This window comes from Muntiacus reevesi, chromosome 12, assembly GCF_963930625.1.
Source record: "Muntiacus reevesi chromosome 12, mMunRee1.1, whole genome shotgun sequence".
Lineage (NCBI taxonomy): Eukaryota > Metazoa > Chordata > Mammalia > Artiodactyla > Cervidae > Muntiacus > Muntiacus reevesi.
In genome coordinates, this window is record NC_089260.1 from 46857141 (window position 1) to 46872760 (window position 15620).

A 15620-nucleotide genomic window follows, 5' to 3' on the forward strand; every position below is an offset into this window, starting at 1 on the left:
TGGATAGTCTAGAAGTTAATATTAAATAATAAAAATTTCAAAAAGTATGTGCACAGATAAATCAAATATGAATTAAATATTTATATTTAAGACAGAAATAAACATTTCTATAACTGAGCATCAAATACTATTATTCACTTGTAACAAAAGATGTAGGTGATTTTCTTCGATAACAAAAAACTAACTTGACTCAAATATCCAAATGTAATGACAACATTTCAACCAAGCCATATTCCCTTCTCTAAAATAGTAAGTTCTGTCAAAGCAGATACCAGTTTTCTTAGCCTTTCCTTAAACCTGTAGGAAAATTTTGATTATTTATTAGTTAATCTACTATGATAAAACATAAAACATCTAAATAAATTTATATTTGAATATATATTATAATGGGCTTGATGCCTTGAGTTGCAAATAACATTTTCTCAGCACCAGCTGTCAGCTCCCACATTCTGAGAAGCAGAGTGACAGTCACAACAAATTCTGCACTTTCTTATTTACAATGTGTGCAGATGGATACCAAAGCTCATAATATCAAAATACAATTATCATCTAACAGAGAAGAAAGCACAGGGTGGCTAGAATAACTTGCTAGGACTAAACATTAGATACTTTAAAAAAAAATCTGTAAACAAAACATATGAGAAACTTTAGTACAGACGCACACCTTTTCATTAGTGATATTCAAATTACACTTAAGTCTTTTGAATGGATCTCAGCTGATATTTTTGAATCACAAAACATCTTCCTCTTGAAAGACAATACAGCATAAAAATAAAGCCTGAAAACTCTGAAGTCAGATGATCCAGGTTCAAATCCTAACTCTGCCTCACTCTAGCTGTATGAACTTGGTCAAGTCATTTCACTGTGTCTCACTGGCAAGTAGGGAGTTTTTATTTTTTATTTTTTTTTTTCATTTCGTTCTAGGAGTTTTTAAAATACCTAAATCACTTCAAAGTTTAAAGCAGCTATGAAGGTAACTCGGCAATTTCTTTTTGTCTATTTACCTGTGCAATCAACCAGTCTATTAGCTTGTTGGCCATAACGACAGATTTGTAGGTTCTTAAGTGATAATCTTTGTCTCTACAAAAGAAAGAGAAATCAAAAACACTAAGCAAGAGGGAAAGTAAGGGGCAAAAATGAGAGAGAATAAATAAGCACCAGGAACACTTCATTTAGCATCAGTGTGCAACAGAAAAGTTTGCTTGATGGAATCGGAATTGATTGCCCCACTTACATGTAAATAAGGGAGCTTTACAAGGTTTACACAACACCTGACAACTCCCTTCATCAGTTCACACCAGGAGATGAAACCCACAAGGATACCAAAACAGGACAATTTTTTCTTCCACATTTTCTTATATCCAAATTGATTATTACTGCTATGTTGTCTGGTAATAACTTGGCTAGAAATACAATTGCTCATTAACAAAAGAATAATAAAACAAAATCCCTTCCCTTTAAATCAAGATAGGGTTCACGAAAGAACTCCTCAAAATGTGGAGAATAAAGCCACCCTTTGCATTTCTGCTCTTGAATTCTCCAGGTAGGCAGGATTTGCCCTGGAGAATGATTCAGTTGGCTCAGCTGTAATGGCAGACCTCAGGCCTCCCCAGAGGGAAACACACGAAGAACCTTGTCATTTTGTCTGATCAGAGCATGGCCTTAGTCACACCGCATCCCCAGGCAGCCAAGGGAACCCAGAGCAGACTCTCCTATCTGCAGAAGTTCCCAGATCTGAGAAATCTTTCAAAGTCTAGTTAGATAACTACAAAGTGCTCATGATCAGAACAAGACCCCAAGGGCAGAAATCTATCATTCATTTATTTTGCTGGCCTGAATCAAAATGGAATGAGAAAAGGAGAGTTTTTCAAAGTCACACACACACACAAAAATCCAAACTGCAACCAACTTGACGTGACAAATAATTATTGGCTATATTCATGGTTCTTTTAACTTCTGTCAGCAATTTACAATTAATATTGACATCATTTCATCCACTCTCATAAAAAGTTCTCCAAAATATGACTGAAATTTCTGAGATTTCAATAGTGAATGTACTAGGTTAGCCAGTAATCAACAGCAGATTTTTTTTTAATCTTTTAAAATCTATCTCCGTTTCTGACACCTAATCACCCATTTCATCTTGGCTTCCATATGTGTCAAAAAGAAGGACAGGGTAGTTTTTATAGAATACATGTGGGTCTATGGATTTTTTCACCAAAGTCATATTTCTTTTCATAAGCTGAGTTCATACATATTAAAAGCATGACTATCATACATTCCATCTGCTTTATGGGTTTTTTCCCCCATAAATTTACCCTTGACAACTCATAAAACATTGTCATTTCTAGCCAAAAAAACAATTCCTTCTTATCAGCTCTTTTAGAATGTAACTTTCTTGATAAAAAAATCTCACGTGGCTAAAATATATTTTCAGAACACATTTTCTCATTTATAAAACCAACACACACAGAGACACATACGTGGCACGAAAAAATTATCCAGTTATCGGTTTCTATTAGTTTAAGACATGGGTTCAGTCTCTGGGTTGGGAAGATCCCCTGGAGGAGGGCACGGCAACCCACTCCAGTATTCTTGCCTGGAGAATCCCATATACAGAGGAGCCTGACGGGCTACAGTCCATGGGATTTCAAAGAGTCGGACACAGCTGAGCAACTGAACACACATGCAAGTACAAAAAAATACATGTGCTATTATTAAGTAACCATTTTTTAGCATTATGTTATCCAAAATATTTACAGAATGTCTGTGCCAGGGATATAGCAGAGAATCAACAATATTGGTTTCTCTCACATTTTTTTACTTTGTGAAGCCTGCTTGTGAAATTGGACAGGGCATTTTCAGGGGTAATAGGAAAGATTCTATTTTCTCTTTCAGGATCTGAAGTGTGGGCATTCCAACATTTAATCAGCAACTTTTGGGATTTTTTTTTTTTTTTAAGCTCTGCATTTCCTTGGAATTGGAAATGAGAGAGAAAAATAAAAACACTGTCCATCAAACGCCTGGATTCTATATCCATGACTGAAAAGCCTCTATATTCATTTTAGAAATCATACATTCATTTTTTTGTTCTAAAAAATATGTTTCAGTCAACAAACTCCAAATGAAATCTGGCCATCTGAAATTAATATTATGTTACATTATATCAGTTCTATCAGTTTGTGCGTACTACAAATACAATTCTCCTCTTGATTATCTCTATTAGTAATCATAACATAAAACTCAAAGTTTTCTGCTATCTTTCTAAAAGGATAAACTGAAAATGAATCCTAATTTCTCTTTAGAAACCAGAAAGGCATATCTCTTAAGAAGTAAAAACATGTATAGAAAAACTGATAAAATTATCAAATCCAAATTAATTCTTAAGTTTCAAGTGCAAAACTTTTTCTTTCAATCAATAAAAGATGATTAAAAGAAAATACTGTGACATAAAATACAAGTCAAAGATTTGATTACAAATCTAACTGAAAAAATTAATATATAAGTAATCATATGGTAAATATTTATTAGTAAATAGTATCTTGAAATTCTCTTTGGTTAGTCAACTATTATTTATTAAATACTAATGACTGTGGGTAATTTCATTATCAAGTCTGTAATTTACTATGCTGCCAAGTGCTTCAGTCATGTCCGACTCTGTGTGACCCCACAGACAGCAGCCCACCAGGTTCCTCTGTCCCTGGGATTCTCCAGGCAAAAACCCGGAGTGGGTTGCCATTTCCTTCTTCTTACTATGAATTAACAGCAAATAATTTTAGAAATCAGAATAAAATGAGTAGAAGAAACTCTATAATTAGAGCTCCAGAAAATTTTGAAATATTTTAAGATAAATTGTTACTTAAAATAATCTTTAAAAGCAAAATGTTCACCTTTGGAAGAAAAACAAAATAAGCTAAGCTCAGCTTAATAATATTTACCTAATATGCAATATAAGTATTTCCATTTAAACTGCCCAGAATTTATAAACTAGACTCACCTTATGACTGGAGTGAACAGACTATGAAGACGACAATATAATCGCACACCCTGTTGTAAAATAAAGATACGTCAAACACAAGTAAAATCAGTCAATGGACGTACCGGTGAAATTTAGAAATAAATAGATTATTCCGAAATTACTACACACTCTTAACCTATTTGAAAGTTATTCAAATGTTACATTATGTCATAAAAATAATATGACCTGAATAATTAAAAATACGATTAAATTGTGTTATTAATTTTTTCACCTACAAGTGACATACATACATATGCATGTACAAACATGCAGATGATGTACATATATACATATATGCACACATAAAAGAAAGCCTTCCTCAGGTATCAATGCCAAGAAATAGAGGAAAGTAATAGAATGAGAAAGACTAGAGATCTTTTCAAGAAAACTAGAGATACCAAGGGAATAGTTCATGCAATGATGCAATCAATAGAGGACAGAAATGGTAGGGACCTAACAGAAGCAGAAGATATTAAAGAAGAGGTGGCAAGAATACACAGAAGAACTGTACAAAAAAGATCTTCATGACCCAGATAATCACGATGGTGTGATCACTCACCTAGAGTCAGACATCCTGGAATGTGAAGTCAAGTGGGCCTTAGAAAGCATCACTACGAACAAAGCTAGTGGATGTGATGGAATTCCAGTTGAGCTATTTCAAATCCTGAAAGATGATGCTGTGAAAGTGCTGCACTCAATAAGCCAGCAAATTTGGAAAACTCAGCAGTGGCCACAGGACTGGAAAAGGTCAGTTTTCATTCTAATCCCAAAGAAAGGCAATGCCAAAGAACACTCAAACTACCACACAACTGCACTCATGTCACACGCTAGTTAAAGTAATGCTCAAAATTCTCCAAACCAGGTTTCAGCAATACGTGAACCATGAACTTCCAGATGTTCAAGCTGGTTTCAGAAAAAGCAGAGGAACCAGAGATCAAATTGCCAACATCTGCTGGATCATCAAAAAAGCAATAGAGTTCTAGAAAAACATCTATTTCTGCTTTATTGACTATGCCAAATGCTTTGACTGTGTGCCTCACAATAAACTGGAAAATTCTCAAAGAGGTGGGAATATCAGACCACCTGACCTGCCTCTTGAGAAACGTGTATGTAGGTCAGGAAGCAACAGTTAGAACTGGATATGGAACAACAGACTGGTTCCAAATAGGAAAAGGAATACGTCAAAGGCTGTATATTGTCACCCTGCTTATTTAACTTACATGCAGAGTACATCATGAGAAACGCTGGGCTGGAAGAAGCAGAAGCTGGAATCAAGACCGCTGGGAGATATATCAATAACCTGAGATATGCAGATGACACCACCCTTATGGCAGAAAGTGAAGAACTAAACAGCCTCTTGATGAAAGTGAAAAAGTGAAAGAGAGTGAAAACATTGGCGTAAAGCCCAACATTCAGAAAACTAAGATCATGTCATCTGGTCCCATCACTTCACAGCAATTAGATGAGGAAACAGTGGAAACAGTAGCTGACATTATTTTTTTGGACTCCAAAATCACTGCAGATGGTGATTGCAGTCATGAAATTCAAAGACGCTTACTCCTTGGAAGGAAAGTTATGACCAACCTAGACAGCATATTAAAAAGGAGAGACATTACTTTGTCAACAAAGGTACATCTAGTCAAGGCTATGGCTTTTCTAGTAGTCATGTATGGATGCGAGTTGAACTATAAAGAAAGGTGAGCGTCCAAGAATTGATGCTTTTGAACTGTGGTGTTGGAGAAGACTCTTGAGAGTTCCTTAGACTGCAAGGAGATCCAACCAGTCCATCCTAAAGGAGATCAGTCCTGGGTGTTCTTTGGAAGGACTGATGTTGAAGCTGAAACTCCAATACTTTGGTCATCTGATGTGAAGAGCTGACTCATTTGAAAAGACCCTGATGCTGGGAAAGACTGCGGGCAGAAGGAGAAGGGGATGACAGAGGATGAGATGGTTGAATGGCATCACCAACTCAATGGACATGGGTTGGGTATACTCAGGGAGTTGGTGAGGGACAGGGAGGCCTGGAGTGCTGTAGTTCATGGGGTCACAAAGTGTCAGACATGACTGAGTGACTGAACTGAACTTAATACATATATACATGTATATACATACTGGCATTTGTATATAAATACACATATACATATATATAAGTATACATATATATATTCATGTGTATGTACATATACATACATATGACATTTATACATACATATAACAAATATCTTAAAAATTATTTTTCTTAAAATATAAAATTTCAACATATAATGTAAACAGATTATTTATGAATGTATGCAATGACCCATCATACTACTTGATCATTATATGTCAATAGAGTTTACCAAGTGTACAAAGAAATAATATTTCATAAATGTTATCATTTGTATTTTTGTTAAATGTATTCAATTATCATGACCACTTGTTGCTACATGTAAAATAGTTTTCAAAGGATATAATCTTCTGAGTGATGCAACTGCATTAGAACGAGATAAGAGAGAAAAAACTATAGGATCTAACATTACAATTCTTATAATGGCAATAAAACACCGAGAGGCTTATTTCCACATGTCACGTAAAAACTTTCTATACCAGAAGAATTTTGGTCTCCCTACAAAATTTTATCTTGCTTCAGTAGGACAACACGAATTCTTCCATTGATAAAAGGTTGTGGGAGAGGGTTTACCTTTGAAATCACATCCTGCATCTCATTTCTTGGATAAAAGGTTCCATCATCATAACGAAATCTATATAGCATCTGTTCTGGTTTGAATTGATGTTTATCTGTAACTAAGAATATAAGAACAGCATATTAAAATCCTGACAATCTAAAAAGTAGAAGATAAAAACATATTTGTAAAACACATATTCCCAAATGCTGAAACTTCTTAGTTTACCAAAAGCTTTTGCTTCCTTAACATAGTAATGCTAATCCAATATTTCAACAGTAAGATTAATGATAAGATTTTGTGATACAGTTATGATTTTCACAGAAGGACTGAAGAACTAAACTGAGGTTAGAAATATTCAGCTAGCATAGTATATGTATCTGTGTGTGCACAGTGTGTGTGTGTATATATATATATTTTAATAAATGAGCATGTGTTTTCTATTTCTTCACAATGTTACAAAATAAAGCAAAAAGTGCCCTTCAAATTACAGATACTCCAGCTAGTGAGTCATAATTTGATTCTCAGCCCCAGAAGGGAGTTTTAGCATTCATCTGTCTTATCGCACAGCAATCAAGCCAAGACCACACATATACCGATCTTAACCATTTATCCTGTGTTTAAATCTCCAGAGTACATTAGATAAATTCAATATGTAACTGATAACAAACTTTTAACAGTTTTCTTACATTGACAAATGCTTTTCTTTTACATTGTTTAATTTTTTTTTCTTCAATGGAAAATGAGAGTGGTCACCCTTCCCTTTCATTCTTAGGATAAGATTTTCATATTTACAAGACTCCTGCTAAACTTTCAGGTTTTCTTTTTTCCAGAAGTATTTTATAGGTAGTTTAATAAAAAGATAACTTTTGTAGAAAGGAAAAACCTCAAATTAAATCTCAAAGAGTTTACATTTAAATGTTTCTTTACAGGGAATGCTTCATTTGCAGAAATGACAATTTATTGCAATGGGTTCTATTTTCACGATTAGATAGAAGACTTTGACCTTTAATTTTTGCTAAAAAAGTTGAAGGGAGAGAAAAATCTGTAGGGATTAATTCTAATAAACCACATTAGGTGAATCCAAAAGAAAAACAAGAGACTTGTAACACACACATACACACACATATACAAAGTTTCAGCTATCTCACCCTAACCTATCCAAACCAAATGAATGACTTAACAGCTATAAAAGTGAGACATGACTGCTGCCAAAAAGATAACATCACCTTTTGGCATCTCTCTTTCTAGGTTAAGTCAAAAAGAAAAACATATGTGAAAGAAAAATAAAATCGAAAGAAATATTTTGAAATCCTACAACATGTTTCAGAACTAGTTATTTATTTCTTCTATGGAATCTATTAATAACTCTCATTTTTATCCCTTAAGAGTCATTGAAATAAATGATTATATTGATATTCCAAAATTCGAGGAAACTTGAGTCCAAAGGTCTCCTGCCACAATAAAGGAAGTGATGGGTCAACCTATTAAAAAATGGAATCCTTCACTGTAAGGCAAACTCTTGTGATTCTGATCATAATTCTTGGGTTAATCTGTAACTCGTAGCTGTTCCCTTAGAAAAATAGTGAATAGTTCTGCATTGAAATTTATCCCCCCCAACTTCCTGAGGAGGGAATGGCTTTATTAGCTGATGAGAAAGGTTGCTTAATACCATCTTTTAAACAACTATGCAATGCTGGGCATTACCAGGAATGTACTGGCAAATGTTTATCAGCTGTCTCTCTGGTGATGAGGCAGAAGAACAATGATGTGTATAATTCACTGATATCCATGGTACCAAAAATTCCCACACTGGCCAATTTCAAGCTCCCCAAATAAAGTCACTAAACACAGAATTAGAGGTGAAATGACACATGATTGTTTAGTATTCCCACCATAAAAAAATAGTAGATACAAATAATAGCAAGCCCATAAACAATAAAATGTAGTAAAAGAATTAGGAAGTACTGAGATTTAAGAATATACTAACTTTATAATTTATGTACTCACATATTTATATAATTTCATTTTAATAATAGCTGTGCTTAACAATAAGCTTGCAATTTTTGAAAAACATTTAATCACCAGCTCTCTAGAGCTTGTACCAGCCAACTTCAGCATACCACTGGCTATAATGAATGAGCCCTCAGAATTCTCACATAAGCATTTTTAATGCAAATAATAGAGCCAGACAAGAAGAACATTATCAACCTACCACAGAGAAAGCGTATGCTGTCCCTACCCAAGAATTCCCAGTATAGCAAGGCTCAGCCTCTGATGAAGTTCCCAGCAATATTTGCAACGTGAATAATAGCAATAACAGTCGACATTTTTTTCTTTTTTGCTGGTTCCTTTTAAAACAGATGACTCATTCAACTTTATTTTAAGAATTCTATTTTCACTAAAATGCAGCTGAAATCACATACTAATGAAACTAGCCTGTCTGGCTCCTATTTCTTCATCCTAATAAAATTATTAATGTGAAATTGCATAATATGTTCTCTAACCATATTTTGAGAGAACCTCTATTAGTTAATTGTGAATACTTAAAAAAAAAACATTACTTCCAGTGACAAAAGTTCTAACATGTGAAATCTGACACTGCAGCTGATCAGATACTAGTAACAGTAATAACACAGGTCATCAAAATCAAACTGTAACCAAAAGAACAATATTCATGGAGTGTACTCAGTGCTAGATTTCTCAGGAAAAAAAAAGAGTTAATCATATTATAAATATTTCAATTCTTTTAAGCTAAATAATCAAAGGGTTCTTGTATTTGAAATTTCAAAATAAATTTTAATTCAGAATTTATCTACTACTTTATTTTCAAAATTGTATTCCTGTTGGAGACAATACTGAGCCTGGGGTAGTTGATTAGGACTGAAATTACAATATCCATTCAAAAAAAAAGCTTACGTTGTTGATTTTTTTCTCTTTCTAGACGGAGGTAGTTAAAAATATTTTGATACTTATATTACTAAAATAAATAAGGGTGATTCCCCCTGTGATTCCTTCCAGATATTTTAGCAGTCCTGAACTGGTCAGACTCTACATGACTATGTTCATGAAGATACTGAATAAGTATCATTCCACATCAACTTTGTACCAACTTAAAAGTGACTTTAATATGTCTGCCTAGCTATTCATATATTCAGGGAAAGTAATAACAGTTTTGTTAATTGTAAAGCCCACCCATAACCAGTCATGTCTGGTGGCTCAGATGATAAAGAATCTGCCTGCAAGGCAAGAGACCAAGGTTCGATCTCTGGATCAGGAAGATCCCCTGGAGAAGGGAATGGATACCCCCTAGAGTATTCTTGCCTAGAGAATCCCATGGTCAGAGGAGACTGGCAGGCTACAGTTCATGGGGTCTCAGAGAGTTGGACATGACTGAGTGACTAACACTTTCACTTTCTTCAGTTTTTAGACAAACAAGTAACTCTTCCTCACACAATTTCTGGATCAACTATGTTGAAATAAAGCAAGAGAGGATAGTTAGCTTGAAAATAACCTCACAGCTCCTTTGAAAGGATAACCTCTTTCCACGCCCTGACCTTTCCAGCATTGGGAGTCAAGTTTCTCCAATATTCTGTGATCTGTCACAAGGTATCTCATAGTCAAAAAAGAAAATACTGTAGCAAACAGTGCAACTCTTTCTAAAATACAGTTCACTCATCACACAGAAGTACAAAAAGTTGCATATCCATAATTTTTTAAACAATTTAAATAGCAGCATCCATTGTTGACAGCTTTAAGACTATTTTTTTCCTGTTATTTCTAATTCATAAAGGATTAAAGTGACTCAGATTAACAGCTGGAGTCACAATAACCTCAACTGAAAATAAAAGTGTTAAAAGTGATTTTTTTTACTATTGTTTGCAGATATCATTGTAAAACATTAATACATGTATTATGATTATTCTAGCTTTCATATAATTTCACTGATTTTATATTGACCTAGGAGCTAAGTCTGAGGGGCAGAAATTAAGTAACTGACTACCAAATTGCGTTAACGTCTGTTTTTCCTGCGTATGCAACTACAGGACGTTTTTAGGAGTCTCTTACGGTCAAGTGAGTGAGTGAGTGAAAGTCGCTCATTCATGTCTGACTCTTTGCGACCCCATGGACTATACAGTCCATGGGATTCTCCAGGCTGGAATACTGGAATGGGTATCATTCCCTTCTCCAGGGGATCTTCCCAACCCAGAGATTGAACCCAGGTCTTCTACACTGCAGGTAGACTCTTTACCAGCTGAGGCACCAGGGAAGCAATCACATACCTGAGCGGTGTCCACAGGTATGTGCACAAAAATGATGTACAATGGGAAATGTACAAACCTACTTAAAACAAAGAAAAGACTCCACCCTTCCTTCAAGGTGACCTTTAGGAGCACTGTATTGAAGATGGTTGAGGCTCTATCAGGCATCAAAACCTTATACAGAGCCAAATGCCACAACCTCATCCTTCACTACTAACTAAATTTTATGTGAGTAAAAAATTAGCTTCTATAATGTGAGCCTTCTATAATGTATTGGGGAGGTTTACTTGTTACAGCAGCTAATGCTAACCAATACAGTTTTCTTCCTCAATAGTCCCTGAAAAAAATTAGTTCTCCTAACCCTGTAGGTTTCTGTCTTGTCTAAAAGGAGATATGCCAGAAGCTGGATTTCATAATGAACAAGGTAAAAAGATAGGCTTAAAACCATCAGACCACAGAAAAAATATCCCTGATTCATGTACACATACCTTCAAGCACCTAGCATAATATTTCCCATATAGAAAGAAGAATCAGTAAGGAAAGGAATAAACAAGTGTCCATAAACAGATTTTCCCTTCCTTGCTCTATGGGTAATGAATAGTCCCTAGGATTATACAGTCTAGAATGGGAAAAGAATAATCACTTTATGTACCACTTTATGTACCACCTCCTTTATCGTCAATAGACTATAGGATAAAACAAATGCATTCAATCCTTTTCCCAAATATATACTTGAACATGGCCTTAGAAGAGAAAGACGAACACAAACAGGAAAGCCATGTAGCTCAATATCTTTTCACTTTTAACTTTTAAGATATTGGATGATGCTTTTAGCATACTGAATGCTAAATGGAGTTCTAATGGGATTAATGGACCAGGTACAAAATCATATACAACTTCCCAGTATTATCCATTTGTTCAAAATATAGCCATTCATTTATTCACTCAGGAAATTATAATGAGGCATCTATTATGTGCAAGGCATTGTAGGCATTCAGTATATATTAACACACAAGACTCCTGTTCTCATGGTGCTTCTATTTTGACTGAGGTCTAGAGTACGGATGGGAGATAAAGAGAGAAATATTAAACAAAGAAATAAATGAAACAACATGACAATTTCAGAGAGTGATAAGGAGTCCATGAAGAAAATGTCAAAAATTCAAAAGTAGTTTTATTGAAATAATGGGGACTGGGTAGGACTCTAAAAGGCAGATCATGGAAGATAAGACACAATACAGTGGCATCTGACAATTCATTCACTGTTGCTTCTCCAGGACCTAGAAAGGTCCCTGACATTTCTTAGGCATTACCAAGCAATTGTTAACTGAGAATAGCAAGAGCAAAGATCCTACATGAAAAGTCGTCTTAGAGTGTTCAAAGAAGAGACAGAAGGTCAGGGTGGCCACCACGTAATCAGTTAGGTACAGACTACTCAGAGAGGAAGTCAGGGGCTCTATCATGTAGGGTTATGTACAAGAGCCTTGGCAGGAAATTTAGGTTAAAAGTCTGGACTTTTCTTTAAGTTTAACAGGAAGCCAGTAGATGACTGTAAGCAAGAGAGCACCTAGATCTTATAAATGTCTTAAAAGGTCTCTTCAGCTGTTTCCTGCAAAGCGTTCCACAGGGGTGAAGGACAAACACCCAAACAAGGACAAAGAAGGTGGTGACTGGAAAGAAGGTAGGGATCCTGGGACCGCAGCAGTCTGATCAGTGGCCTGTCTGTTGGCAGGGCTCACAGGACTTCATGGTATGAGGAAGAAAAAGGAATGCTAGGTGACTCCTGTCTGGGTAGATGGGGACATTACACTGGCAGCATCTACTGTGGTGGGGAAATTGGGAGGATCCAGTTTGTTTTCATCTCACTCTAATTTAGGGACAAAAACAAATATCGAAACTTCATAGCCAAATATCCGTATTTAGTCCCAGTCCCTTGTCTTTTTCTCTTCTTGCACATTTTGCATGAGAAATTCCTCAAGCTTTTATTCTTAGTTCGATGATCATCGCTTTGTTGCTTTTTTATGTGCTTCTTATTGATGTGCTGAGAACCTGATGCTCTCTTGAAATGATTCACAAACATGACCTCACTCTCCCTCTACCTCAAGTGTTACATCCACACGTTTTCAGCCTCCTGCTGGACCCTCCCCCTTCATCTTCTTTTTCATCTGGCCCTCCTCTTTAATTAACTATCTCTGTCATCCAGAGAGAAAGCACAGAAAATCTGATCTCACCCCTCACTCTTCATGGACTCCCCTGGCGGCTCAGATGGTAAAGAATCTGCCTGCAATGCAGGAGACCCAGGTTTGATACCTGGGTCGGGAAGATCCCCTGGAGAAGGAAATGCTAACCCACTCCAGTCTTCTTGCCTGGAGGAGCCCAATGGACAGAGGAGCCTGGCGGGCTACACTCCATGGAGTTGCAAAGAGGAGAACACAGCTGAGTGATTAATACTACCTCCCTCTGCATCTCCCAAGTCTAAAGAGGCATCACATACGCTCTCAGCTTCTAATGGACCCCTCTCATCATGCCCATGCACTGGGGCCTGGTCTTTTTTTCTCCTGAGGAAGGGAGGACCCCCACAGGCAGGATCCCCTTTAATCTCTAACTCTCCACTCCTCACTTAGCTCTGAAACCAAGTTCTGGTCTCTCCTCTGTTTCCAGGTGCCCATCAGCTGCTCACTTCCTTCAGAAGCAGTCCCACACACACAGTCAGCAAGTTAAGAGCTGCTAAGTTAGGGTTGTGCCTTCCTTTCTCATCACAGCCCTCTCCCCAGTATATTCATCTGTGAAAGGTATGGGCCTGCACTGTGACACTGTGCTGGTTCTGAAGAGGCCACCATGAACTTCCCGCTCCCCTGTCTGGGAGTTACTGCTTCTTCAGGGTGGAATGTCCTTCTGTCCTTGTCAGAGTTCCACTCACTCTACAATGCCCAGTGCTAAGGCCACCTCACTCACGAAGCATCACAGATAGTCTAGTTAGAACTCACCATTAAGGAACTTGTCTCAATCCTACATCATTTTTAACCGGAATTTAAGTCTTGCCTGTGTTGGACTTGTTCCTTTCAAGTTAACAAATATATCAGCATAAGCCTACGTTCCCTCATTCTATACAGATGAGACACTCCAGGATGTTGGAAAAAAACATAAGCATCCTATAAGGTGGAGAAGTATTATAAACTAAACCAATCAATGCAACAAAGGCAAATGTAATTTGTGGAAAAATAAATTAAATAGGTGATTAATAAAATAATTACCATGATGGATGATTCCATTTTCCAATAATGCTTGTCCCAAGTGAACACCTTCCTCAGGCCTGTGAATCTCTCCAATTTCCAACAGCCATGACACAAATTCACTGCAACAGAAATCCAATGAAAAAGTTAAATCATTATGTTTTCCCCCAGGAAGTCTATCTGCACCAAGCATTTATCAAGCAGCTATGAAAGGAGTCTCAAAATACAAAGGAATGCTTGCAGTGAATCTTACATACATTTTTTTCCTATATGTAAGGTCGATATATATTTACATTGGACTCTATTCTAGAAAACTCATGTCCATACATTCAGACTTACCTAAACTCTACTTAATAACTATTCAACTTATCTAGACCTTTAGTAAACACAAAGGGAGAATTCTAGAGTATCTTTAACTATAGGTTATTACACATATAAAAGCAAATTTGGGACTAGAGAGATACAACAGATTTTAAAGATAACTAAACAGCAGAATTAGATAGAATAACATTGATTTAAAATAAAGAGATAAATTGTCTTAAATGTAGCTTTTCAGGCACAGAGAACCAATAAGTTTGAAACTCCAAGACGGCATACAAAATAATTTTATTATGCATGCCCTATATGACAGAATTCTAAAAAGCTTTTTCCACCCACCTCCCTCCCCCATCAAGAATTCCATCCCTTGGTTTGTCAGTTAAGTTCTAATCTAGGTAGTTCTGTGAATGGACTGGTATATGTAATTAAAATCCCAAGTCATTTGACCTTAAAATATGGAAACTATCCCAGTGGGCCTGACTTGAGCAGCTGACCCCTTTGAAGCACAGTTTTCTCAGGCTGGTGGCACAAGAAGAAGTGAGAACAAGTAAAAGCACAGGAAAGATTCAACGTGCCACTGCTAGAAGGGGTCACATATCAAAGAATACAGACAACTTGCAATGGCCAGCATGGAAACGGGAGCCTCATTCTTATAACCACAAAGGATGAAATTTTGCCCACAACCTGAATGTGCTGGAAAGATGAAGTCTTCCTCAAAGATTCAAGATAAGAGTCCAGCCCTGCCCTGCCAACACCTTGATTTTGCCTTTGTGAGACCCTAAGCACAGGACCTGCTCTAACTCACCTGGACTTCTGACCTACAGAAATACAAGTGAATACCTACCCGTGCATCATTTTAAGTGACTAAGTATATGACAATTTGTTTTGCAGCAGTAGACAATCGTGTGTCTATTGTGTGTGTTAGTCGCTCAGTTGTGTCCAACTCTATGCAACCCCATCCACAGACAGAAGCCTGCCAGGCTCCTCTGTCCATCAGATTCTCTAAGCGAGAATACTGGAGTCGGTTGTCATTCCAGGGGATCTTCCCAACGCAGGGATCGAACTTAGGTCTCCTGCATCGCAGGCAGATTCTTTTACCATTTGAGCCACCAAGGAAGCCCCCAAT

At 36.5% G+C, this 15620-nt stretch overlaps 1 protein-coding gene across 4 annotated transcripts in view; it reads right to left on the minus strand.

Moving 5' to 3' along the window:
- Positions 1-15620, minus strand: part of PREX2 (phosphatidylinositol-3,4,5-trisphosphate dependent Rac exchange factor 2) — a 303314-nt gene that overhangs the window by 172310 nt on the left and 115384 nt on the right. For all 4 annotated transcript variants that reach the window (XM_065902847.1, XM_065902846.1, XM_065902845.1 and 1 more), the window contains 4 exons: positions 14198-14298; positions 6699-6802; positions 3998-4047; positions 1005-1080 (listed from right to left, as the gene is read on the minus strand). In XM_065902847.1, the coding sequence (XP_065758919.1) occupies positions 1005-1080; positions 3998-4047; positions 6699-6802; positions 14198-14298 (331 nt within the window). The remainder of the gene's footprint in view (positions 1-1004; positions 1081-3997; positions 4048-6698; positions 6803-14197; positions 14299-15620) is intronic.